At 37.5% G+C, this 11,917-nt stretch overlaps 1 protein-coding gene across 1 annotated transcript; it reads left to right on the forward strand.

Annotated features, from left to right (window-relative positions):
• Window positions 1-4,725: 4,725 nt before the first annotated feature.
• LOC139947007 (tryptophan--tRNA ligase, mitochondrial-like) lies at window positions 4,726-11,829 on the forward strand. The gene is made up of 6 exons (XM_071944819.1): window positions 4,726-4,830; window positions 6,021-6,278; window positions 7,186-7,266; window positions 7,624-7,709; window positions 8,129-8,247; window positions 8,706-11,829. Exons 1-6 carry the CDS (start codon window positions 4,819-4,821, stop codon window positions 9,152-9,154), a joined length of 1,005 nt encoding a protein of 334 aa, XP_071800920.1. The 5' UTR covers window positions 4,726-4,818; the 3' UTR covers window positions 9,155-11,829.
• The last annotated feature ends 88 nt before the right edge of the window (window positions 11,830-11,917 follow it).

An 11,917-nucleotide genomic window follows, 5' to 3' on the forward strand; every position in this document is an offset into this window, starting at 1 on the left:
AAGTCGGCGTTTTAAAACATCTGTTTTTATTAAAAACCAAAAAAATCTATTTAAAAAAGATCATAGGTTCGTTTTAAGTTTTAAGTTTCTTTTCTAAGCGAGTATGAGCGGTGGGTGCCACTGCGCGGTGGGTCGAGACTTCGCGGCCGGCCACTCACCGCACTGTCACCATCGTGGCTCGAACCGGGGATTGTTCGCTTCGGAGTCCGACGCCCACCTACAACACCCACTTGGGTCCCCCCAGGATAATTCGCATTTTTGACTTGATGAACCTTCGGTTCATACTTACACACGATACTATGGCATGGGAAATATGTGCTTTATACTTAGTAAAATAATTTGCGAGTGGAGTAGTTTACAAGGGATACTATGGCATGGGGAAATTAGTGCTTTATACGCTTTATACTTAGTAAATAATTTGCGAGTGGAGTAGTTTACAAGGGATACTATGGCATGGGGAAATTAGTGCTTTATACGCTTTATACTTAGTAAATAATTTGCGAGTGGAGTAGTTTACAAGGGATACTATGGCATGGGGAAATTAGTGCTTTATACTTGCGAATGAAGGCACTTACTAAGGAAACATATAGGCATAGTATTCTGTGGTTCGGACTTCAAATGATATTTGAGTTTCAGGTGTATACGCTGTAGGTATGAAAGAAGTTCACATAGGAAACAGATTGAATGAATTATTGGTCTGACCATTGATGGGGATACACTGGGGTTGTTGAGGAGAAGGATGGTAGGTCTACCCGATAGGATCAACATGACGGGAGAACAACATGGTTCGAGTCATGAAGTGTTCTTGGTGGGTATCTCGACGTGATATCAGCCGGTATAGGCTGAGCCGGGTTGACGACCAGGAGTGGATTGCGGACCAAGGACATCAAGTAGCGAGGGGCCATAATTTCACAGGTGTTTTAGTTGGATAGTATTTGAGTGTCTGCTTCGGTTGTACATCGTTGCGGAGTGAAGGAACAGACCTAGAGCTGGAATATGAAGGGTAGTACTTAGAATCTCGTTCATGCCGTGATTAGTGGAACATTAGTCTCGCTAGATTTTACATGTGTTGGTTTTTTTTTTAGTTTGAATAAGGCATAATTATTGAGATCGGGTTCGGACTGGATGGTTTGACATTGTATACGGGTGTTCGCTCATATGGGGAATTGTTTTTTTTTTAATATTTTAATTCTTAGTAGTATTTGTATCGTTTCGTTATTGGAGGGGTCAACAAAAGGGGAATCGAATAGAATGATGGTTATTTTCCCTGGGTGTTAAATGCATGATTTTGTGACCGTTTGAACATAAATTCAGCTAAGAAATTTAGCTAGGATTCAGCTTCTTTAAGTGGTCGACATCAAGATTCTTGTTTTCTTCTTACGGATTTTTGGTACAAGAATTTATTAAAAACTTTTATTGTTTTGTTCGAATAAATTTGTGTTTTAAAAAATACTATATTCAGTTTCTTTATTATAATTTTGCTTAATTTATTTGTTCATCAATTTATGTTGAACGTATTATTTTTTCGCTATGTACAAATAATTGTACATTTTCTTATAGCTTATAGCATCATATTTTTAAGATGGCCTTGATTTAACATTTCAAACAAAACTTCTGTCTGTAAAATATAACTCCAAGTTTTAACTATTTTCGTCAACGAAAAAGGTAAACATTTCTAAAATATTGTAAGCATAAAGGGTAGTACTACGTTTTCGTTTATCAAACAGTACACCTACCATTTTAAAGATGTACAAATAAAGTGTCGACTAAAACGTCAACTAAACTATTACCGAAGTTCCTATGATTATGGGTAACTACTCTAGCTTTCACCTTTTTTGTGCAGTGAAATAGACAAGATTTTAAAACACACGACATTGAATAAGATTATCAACCAGAACTTATAAATTTAATATCATCGTTTTGTTATTCGGGGTTTCACATATTCATTCATTTCTTTTATTTTTACCACACACAAAGAAAAGTAATATGTAATAACATTATATAATATGATGATTAAGGAAAATATTACTACCATAGGATTTTGTATGAGGACGGGGGTCTCCAAGAAGCATATAAGCTTGTCGAGTAGAGACCCCACTCATTTACAATAACAAAACAAAGAACAATACAACAATATGGAAACACTATTACAGCTAAGATCGACCAACCAACCCCCTTCATTGCAGTGTATTAAAAATACAAACAGTTTGGGGAATGAATTATAACGTGTAGGCTTAATAGTGCCATACTTTAACCAATTTTAGAACACCAGCCTTTGAGAAAGAATCTGCTACGGTCGAAACGTCAGACCCTTAAGCAATAATATGACACCATACCACAGGTGACTTTAAACGGTGTTTGGAAGCGGTTAACAGCAGCTGACGTTATGTAGGCTACTACATGTTTGGGGATCCGAAACGAGTACTGTAGCTGTAGACCTATAGACCCATACATTTTCGATCTCTATCCACTGCTAGATAGTAGAAATACACTTATATTATGTGGTAAACAATTATTATGTAACCAAAATTAGCATGAAAAGTCGTAGTGTTTCATTTGATTGACGGCAAGTTGCCATTGTAAATGTCATGTATTTTTATATACTTGACGAATAAACCATTCAATTCAATTCAATTCAATTCAATTCAATTCAATTAGGTGGCACACACCCAAACCTACGCCATAGGCCAAACGTTACAGCTATCTTCCGGCCTGTGTATGTGGCGCATGCCGCTGTCAAGTGCCGTGTTTACATGTAAGAAGGTGGACACAGAAATGCCGCAAACTACCCGTTTCATGACTTTTTGCGATTTGACATTGGCCTATTACTATCCTTATGAATTGAAATAAACTACACGATAAAGCTTACCTCTAGGAACATTAAATCACACCAAATGGTCGTAAAACATCCACAGTATTAATACCGTTAACACAAGCATGGATAGCTACCATTTTGAATGTGCGTCTCTGCCTCAAGCCGACGAGTACCCTGACCCAGGTACGCTGGTGGAAGGCGGTGATCGGGTACCTGTTTGGCTGGTTCCTATCACCTGTACCTAACAAAAGACCACAGGGATACGTGACTGGCTCCCGCAAGATCTCGCGGTTTCAGATAATTTTGTTTACCGGCCAAATAAAAATAAATAAAAATTGGCTTTTTTAACCAGAATTTTTGGTAAAAATAAACTGCAAGGGGTTAAACTTGTATTTTTAAGCGATTTCAGATCATTTTATTTTTGGCCAATTTTTTTTAAATGTGTCTTTTTGAGCCAGAATATTTTTTGGTTAAAAAAACTGCAAGAGGTTAAACTTGTATTTTGAAGCGGTTTCAGATAATTTAATTTTTGGCCAAATTTTTTAAAATGAGCCTTTTTGAGCCAGAATTTTTTGTTTACAAAAACTGCAAGAGGTTAAACTTGTATTTTGAAGCGACTTCAGATAATTTAATTTTTGGCCAAATTTTTGAGCCAGAATTTTGGGTCAAAAAACTGCAAACTTGCATTTTGGTGTGGTTTCAGATAAAAACAAATTTGGCCCAATTTTTTTAACTGTGCCTTTTTGAGCCAGAATATTTGGTTAAAAACGGCAAGAGGTTAAACTTGTATTTTGAGGCGAATTCAGATAATTTTACTTTTGGCCCAATTTTTAAGAATTAGACTTTTTGAGCCAGAATTTTTGGTTACAAAAACTGCAAGAGGTTAAACTTGTATTTTGAAGCGATTTCAGATAATTTTATTTGTTGGCCCAATTTTTAAAAATGTGCCTTTTTGAGCCAGAATATTTGGTTAAAAAATCTGCAAGAGGTTTAACTTGTATTTTGAAGCGATTTCAGATAATTTTATTTTTCGGCCAAATTTTTAAAAATGTGCCTTTTTGAGCCAGAATATTTGGTTAAAAAAACTGCAAGGGGTTTAACTTGTAATTTTGAAGCGATTTCAGATAATTTAATTTTTGGCCCAATTTTTAAAAATGGGCCTTTTTGAGCCAGAATTCTTGGTTTAAAAAACTGCAAGGGGTTAAACTTGTATTTTGAAGCGATTTCAGATAATTTTATTTTTGGCCCAATTTTTAAAAATGAGACTTTTTGAGCCAGAATTTTTGGTTACAAAAACTGCAAGAGGTTAAACTTGTATTTTGAAGCGATTTCAGATAATTTAATTTTTCGGCCCAATTTTTAAAAAATGTGCCTTTTTAAGCCAAAATTTTGAATCAATAAAACTGCAAGGGGTTAAACTTGCATTTTGGTGTGGTTTCAGATAAAAACAAATTTGGCAAAATTTTTAAAAATGAGCCTTTTTTAGCCAGAATTTTTGGTTACAAAAACTGCAATTTTACTTTTTTGCCCAATTTTTACTTACTAACCCCCTGGTGCGCGACAGCTTTAATGACAATGATGTTTTCATTTAATATTATAATACATTTACAAATCCCCAATTTTGCACTCCAACGCGCCGCCATAATTAATTAAAGACTAACTAATTATTGGCAAAAGGGGCGCTGTTTTAGGAGACCGTTAAAAACGTAAAAATAGAGGGCGGTATACAAGGAGACCGTTAATAATAAAACCAAGATGGCGCTGCCCATACATTTGAAAACAGAGGGCGGTATACAAGGAGACCGTTAAAAACATCGAAATAGAGGGCGGTATATAAGGAGACCGTTAAAATTATCAAAATAGAGGGCGGTATATAAAGAGACCGTTATTGTTAAACCAAGATGGCGCTGCCCGTGAGAAATGCATTTTTGAAAGTTACCTGCACTTCTTCCTTAAATTTTAGGGCAAAGTTTAGGCCAGAAATAAAACAGTTTTGCCAAGGAATGTACGAAAAGGTTGTTACTTTTGAAAATTCACTCGTTTTCGAAAATTAGTCAAATAAAAGAGTTGGGCATGGGGCTTGCGGTCGTAGGCCTACTTTATATTTCAACCACCATGCTATGTAAACGAGCGATAAACTCGGACTCCAATGCTTCATTCAATTAACGCCCCCCCCCCCCCCCCCCCTCTCACCACCCACTGGACTGCACGTTCAAACCTTACTCGGATGCCCCTTACTCACCTGACAATGACATTCTGGAACAGTGCATGGCTGAAAATCCTTTGGCCTATTAATTCCTACCCTGGCACACTGACACAATGGGTAACTGAGTTCCCAACTGTTTAATGGGTGTTTGAAAGAAAATGTAAGCCCCGCCCCCATTTATCTCCCACAGACTTTCTGTTGAGGGAGGTTGGGTTGAATAAGAAAACTTACTGTGTAATATTTGACACAATTACCTTCTCCTAACCTATTGCAAGGCATCAGAACTTCTGCTGAAAGAGAGTTATATTTCCTGTATTTTTGCCTCTAAACCTTGTTTGTTGACCCCCCTCCAGGGAGTCCAGAATACCCAGCCAGGAAAAGAATGTTTTGCCTCTATCTCAATCCCAATCTCAGGGGCATGATAGGCTTAGTAGAAGTTACATGATCTATACCCATTTAGACCCAACCACAATGCAGAAGGCATGCCTCCGGGCAATATGCAATCTATTTTTCACACTTTGGAAAACAATTCTTTTGTGAACATATTATATCTCCCAAAAAAATAGCAGACGCAGGATAGATGTGTTTCAAGTGGTCATACAATGATAAGTAATCTCACTATTCAATCTGGGCACCTGGGGAACATAAAGTGGATGAGGTGTCCCTAGATTAATTGTTGTTTAAATGTTGGTTGCTAAGGGCCTGTAATCCTAGAAAGAAGATATTTCTACAAGCGATGACTTTTGTTTTCCACTAATTTATGTTGTGACACCTCTATGTTTCGAGAAACCCTTAGTGGTTTCGACACTGGGTTATATGGTCAGAATTAGGGTTATGATAAGGTTTAGGAAAATACACTAGGCCCTGTGTGGGAACATCTTTCTAGGAGTGTTGAATCATGTGTAACAAACCAGGCTTCTGATCTCTCTTGTCTTATCAAAATAAAGAGTTTTGATTGTTGCAACTTGTGTGTAATGAATTGCATCAATATCTTTTCAGGAAATCCACAGAAAGATCTTCTCAGCGATTCAGCCAACGGGTATACCACATCTGGGCAATTACTTTGGAGCAATTCAGAACTGGGTCAAGTTACAGAATGACACAAATAACAGCGTCATCTTCAGCATTGCTGATATGCACTCCATCACCTTGCCTCAAAATCCAAAAGTGTTAAGACGGAGTATACGGGACTGTGTGGCTGTGCTGCTAGCATGTGGCATAGATCCAGAGAGAAGTATATTGTTCCAACAATCGAGTGTGAGTAACTTGGGGGTAACCTGCATCTGATGAAATACTGCTCAACCCTCCTAGTTTTCTTGGTAGCCATTGAAGTAATGCCAACATTCGGCTGATGGTATTTTCTCAAGAAGGAGCCAGTTTTGCTCCATTTATGGTAACATTAAAACAAAACTTACAAAGCAGAATTTACATCATTTGAGTGAATCATGAAAGAGAAATGTCTTTTACAAAGTAAACAATGGCTAATGAAATTGCAATAAGACCTCTTTTACACCTGATAATAGCAAGGAAACTCAAATGAAAGAAACGTTTTAAAAGGTTGACCCTTCACTAGTTTGATTCACTGTGCTTTTTCAAAGGCATTGTTCTTAAAGAACAGTTGATAAAAAACCTCTATTAATGCATTTTTCTACATGGTGACTTTCAAGCGAGTCCCCCTCTCTCTCTCTCCAAATGCCCCCCCCCCCACCCCCTCACAAACACAATAGACCCAGGCCTTCCATATGACATCATACTCTTAAAAAGCGCTCTCACTGAGGTCAAAAGCACCGGCCCTCACTGAGGCCAAATGAGGCAAATCATTTGAAGATAGCTGAACTTTGTGCATGAAAAATGCAGATGACCTCAGCGTCCCTGTAGCATTTTGTGTTAACAACATGTACAAAGGGCTTATTGAATTTCACCTAGTCAGGTTTACAAGCTTTATTTCAAAAAACACACTATTGTTTTCCAAGCCAATCTTTAAACAATAAAAACGTGAAAAGGACAAACACTTTTTCAATCTGGTAAGAAAGTAATTTCTTTTGTTTTGGAAAGAGAACCCAGAATCAGGGTTGAATATGAGCTGCATTTGCTGCTATGGGTCAGACAATCAGAATCGAGGACTAAAAAGTAATTTATAATTTTGTCTTTATTTAAATGTTAGGTACATCAACACGTTGAGTTAGCATGGATTTTAGGATGCAAGACAACGATGGCTCAACTTGGACAGTTCCCTCAGTGGAAGGTAACTAGTAACTAAAGTAACTAACATGTATTTCTCTATAAACTCAATTCAACAAAGCTGTGCGTCTGAGATTTTGGGGGAAAAACCACAATCACAAACTCGGAACCAATTCTACAAGGAACTCTGCTCTTGACTCTTAAGCATTGAATTCTGCAAGCCCTAAAGCATAGAAGTGTGTGGCAACAGCATCTTAGAATTTTGCCATTGTTTAAAAAACAAACTCGGGAACTATCAATCAATTCTTACATAATTTTAGTACCTCTGGGAAGGTTTCCTGTGTTGCTTCTGGATTGTAAGCTTTTGTCCTGCCCCGTTTCTAGTATGGTCTCTAAGTTTTTGTTTTTTTGTGTTTTGAAGGCCAAGGCTGGGAATGACAAGAAAAAGGAATGTGTTGGACTCTTCACATACCCAGTTCTTCAAACTGCTGATATTCTTCTGTACAAGTAAGATTTCAAAGTACAAGTTTGGTGGATAAGTATGCGATCACAACAAAACTGCCATTGTAATAGTGAGGCTGTTTTTTAATTAGTACAGAAGATGTAGTGTGGCTTTATAATGCATTGAAGCACAGGCTCCTCTTAGCAACAGCCACTGCCACAGCCATTAATTCAGACATAACCCTGGCTTTTTCCAACACATCAACTCCATCTCCATTTGGAAACGGCATTCCAAATCTACACTGCTCCAAAATTGATGACAGATCCCAAGGCTGAAACCAAAGCCGAGGTTTTGGAAATGGCCCAGATATCAACTAAAAAGCTCCAACACTATTTCCAATGTAAGCCTCCCTTTGACTCCAATAGCACTGTATATGAGAAAAATAAGATGGCTGAAGAATTTACTTTTTTCTTTTTCTTTGCAGGTCCACTCATGTTCCGGTTGGAGATGACCAGCTCCCTCATCTAAACCTGGCACAGAATCAAGCAAGAATATTCAACAACAACTACGGAAACTTCTTCCCCATTCCCAAAGCTATTGGTGGTGAGTTTGGTACTCGGTTCCCGATAAACTAGACAGACTCTAACAGTTTTTTATTGACATCATGTCAGGGTTTCCAAAAGGGTATATGAATCAGAATGCGTGAAAATAACAAGGCTGCGTCAAGTTCCATCAGTACGAAGTTTTATCAATATTAGCATGGAACCAGTTGCATCTTGGTAAGAACCTGGGGCCTAATTTCATAGCTCTCTGATTGAGTTTTTCTGTTCATTACAGGGTGAGCTTGAATTTCTGCGCTGGGTAAGCAAAGAATGAGCAGTTAAGTGAAGTACACGATCAAACATGCTTTAAGCTTAACACTTGAAGCATGGGTTTTTCAGCTACCTTGAAGTGCCGCTTTTTTGCTTGCAACTGAACCTTGAATTGTGGCACTGTTACTGCAAATGAAAACTTTTCCATAGTTTTTAAAAAGGATATATTTTGTGTTGTTTTTATTTCAGGTGAACTAAGCAGAGTGAAGAGTCTCACGAACCCCGATGCTAAGATGAGCAAATCTGAACCCAACCCTAAAAGCCGGATTGAACTCACAGACTCAAAGGACGACATCACAAAGAAGTTCAAGAAAGCCAAGACTGATTTCACCGGGGCAGTGACCTTTGACCCTGTTAACCGACCTGGCGTTTCTAACCTCGTTGCAATTCATGCCGCTATGAAAGACGTATCACCAGAGGAAATCTGCGAGGAGGCAATAGGGCTGCAGACGGCAGAGTACAAGTTTGTAGTGGCAAAGGCTGTGAACTCAAAACTTGCACCGATACGAGAAAGGATATTTGAGTTGAAGGAAGATCCATCATATATTGAGAATGTGTTAAAGATTGGGGCAGAAAGAGCCAGTGTGATTGCAGAGCAGACGTATAATGAAGTCAAGAAGCTAGTTGGTCTTGTATGACCTGAAACTCATTATCAACAGTCGTCAAACACAGGCTTTTTATTATTATTCTGTACAGTAAAAAGAGACTGTAAGACAATGGCAACATTTGAGTTGGAAAAAATATAAAATGTACACGATACTCTTGCTTTCATTGCTACTCTTTACCACAATTCAGTGTACTTTCTTATAAATTACAACCATTCAACAAAATATATTATGTTATTTACAATTATTTACCCATACAATTTATAGGTTTACAAGAACCAAGATAATGCTTTTCTTAAACTAAGGGACAATTTTTTGACTGGGAATTATTTCAGACAGGAACAATTATCAAGCTGCATTTTGAATTGGGAGTGGTCACAAATGGTTACCTACATGTAATTGAAGAAAACAAATTGATCTGAGCGTAATAATACACTTACAACATCTATTCCTTAAAAAGTTTCCTCTTTCTTTTATAAAATCGTTTTCCATTATTGGATATATCGTTTGTAATCATGGTGCGCTACAGACAACTAAAAAAAACTAAAGTTACAACTAGGAAGCATTTTGAAGAACCTGTTCAGCAGAAAATATCAAAAAGCCACTTTATTATTTAGCTGGTAACCCAGTTTGTTTGTGCTTGAGAGCTTATGAAATTAGGCAAAGGGGCATTTTTGTAAACTGTCACGGCATAAGAGGTTAGGCGGAGCACAAAGACCTAAGCTGTGATTTTGTCCATGTTAACCCTCCATACCCAAGCCTATCATGGTTACAAAGAGAAAAATCAAACCTTTATAAAATAAGGCAAATATGTAATCCTTTTATAAATTGGAGTGGAAAGATTCGAAATGCCAATGTTCAAGTTCACAGATTACAGTGAGGAAACAAAGCGAGAACTTTGAATTTTATTGCTCAATGATTTTGGGATTATATGAAAGAGAATTCAATATGTGAGATATTTAATCTTAAAACAATATCGTCCTGGTGATATAAAGTTTGGAAAAAAAGGCATTTGAATGAAAGCTTTCTGTTGTTTAAAGATGTGTGCTCCATGCTGAGTGGTCAATCAATGCCTCCACCAGCTTTTGTTTTTGTCGTAACAATTCAGTAACAAAAGGGTTTAAAAGCTTAATGGAGTTAGGTCAAGATACTGTGATGTCCTGCATTCAGAACTTGAAAAGAATAAAACGTTAAAAAGAAAAGTGAAGTTAAATTGGTATATCTCAGACCTCCCAACTCATGAAAGACTTAATATTGCATTTGAAAATATTCACAATATTTAAAACAAAACGTGGACAACAAATCTGTTGATTTACACATCAGCAGTTGGACATAATAAAGTTAAAATAAAATAAAAACTGTTTAAAAAACAACACTAACTTGGTTCATTACAATGCCCTCGTCACAACATATAATAAACAAGTTTAGGGGGCTGGACTTCCCCTCTGTCAAGAGTAAAAAGCCCCCAGAACCTCTTGGTGTTACATTTAAAAGGATTTACAAACTCTCTACATCACCACCTGTCTTCTCTTGGTCTTAAGGATGACCCCTGACCTAATGAGCATTATGTTTCAGCGGAACTGAACAACACCACAAGTTTCCTTCTTTTTTTTTTATAGGAAATTGAGAGGCAAAGAAAGGTCTAGGGAAAACAGTCCTAAATATATCAACATGTTGAGAAATAAATCTGGTAAACATTCATTCTTATAGATACATTCAAATAAAATATATATTTACAGATATATATTTAAAAAGTCCCCTTCTGTCAACAAATAACTTGTTCATTTTTTACACATTTACAGTGACTTTGCCATGTCCCTTGACTATCTGGGCCAAATTTCAGCTGCTTAAACAAAACATTTTGCTGCAAGCTTGTCTGCTAAGCAAATGTAAGCATGACATAGTATTTTGGGTTACCTTTTTGTGGTAACCCCAGCTGTTTTGTGCTTAGCTTAGTTTTATGCTTAAAGACACTGGACACTATTGGTAATTGTCAAAGACCAGTCTTCTTACTTGGTGTATCTCAACAAATGCACACAATAACAAACCTGTGAAAATTTGAACTCAATTGGTCGTCGAAGTTGTGAGATAATAATGGAAGAAAGAAACACCCTTGTCACACGAAGTTGTGTGCTTTCAGATGCCTGATTTCAGGACTTCAAAATCTAATTCTGAGGTCTTGAAATCAAATTAAAATATTTGAGTGAAAAATTACTTCTTTCTCGTTACTTCAGAGGGAGCCATTTCTCACAATGTTTTATATTATAACACCCCTTGCAAGTATTCTGCCTGCTCATTGGTTTAGAGCACGTCACATGACATGTCTTAGTTTTGCTAGACGACGGCCGTGTGATAGTGCGTCGGTTTGCCATGCGCTAGTCCGAAGACTAGCACACGGCGCCGTGCGCTAGTCCGACAGACTAGCACACGGCGTGCAGTACCCGGACGTCCGTTGCGTGTACGAGGATTCTAAATTAATAGTCTGTAACCATTTTGGATTGCACGACACTACATGCAACACAGTAAGTAAAAGTGTTTGCAATCTGTATTCGCGTCGCCCGTGGAAGGTAGCATTCAGGTCTGTAACTTAATAATAATAGTACAGTATTTAGAAATGTTTGGGGTGTTATAAAACAAATATTGACTGCTTTTACTCGTGCAATGGTTAAAAACTATGACTCCCTCGGTGATCCCCGGAGCGTTCTATTTTCCCTCGGCTTCGCCTCGGGAAAATAGAACGCTCCGGGGATCATCTCGGGAGTCATAGTTTTAACCATAGCACTCGAAGCAGTCAAT

Source organism: Asterias amurensis, chromosome 14 (genome assembly GCF_032118995.1).
Source record: "Asterias amurensis chromosome 14, ASM3211899v1".
NCBI classification, from domain to species: Eukaryota; Metazoa; Echinodermata; class Asteroidea; order Forcipulatida; family Asteriidae; genus Asterias; species Asterias amurensis.

Excerpts from the sequence above, each read along its gene's own strand:
- LOC139947007 (XM_071944819.1), top strand. Across the intron at positions 6,279-7,185 it reads TATTGTTCCAACAATCGAGT|GTACATCAACACGTTGAGTT; the intron begins GTGAGTAACTTG and ends TTTAAATGTTAG. Across the intron at positions 8,248-8,705 it reads CATTCCCAAAGCTATTGGTG|GTGAACTAAGCAGAGTGAAG; the intron begins GTGAGTTTGGTA and ends TTTTTATTTCAG.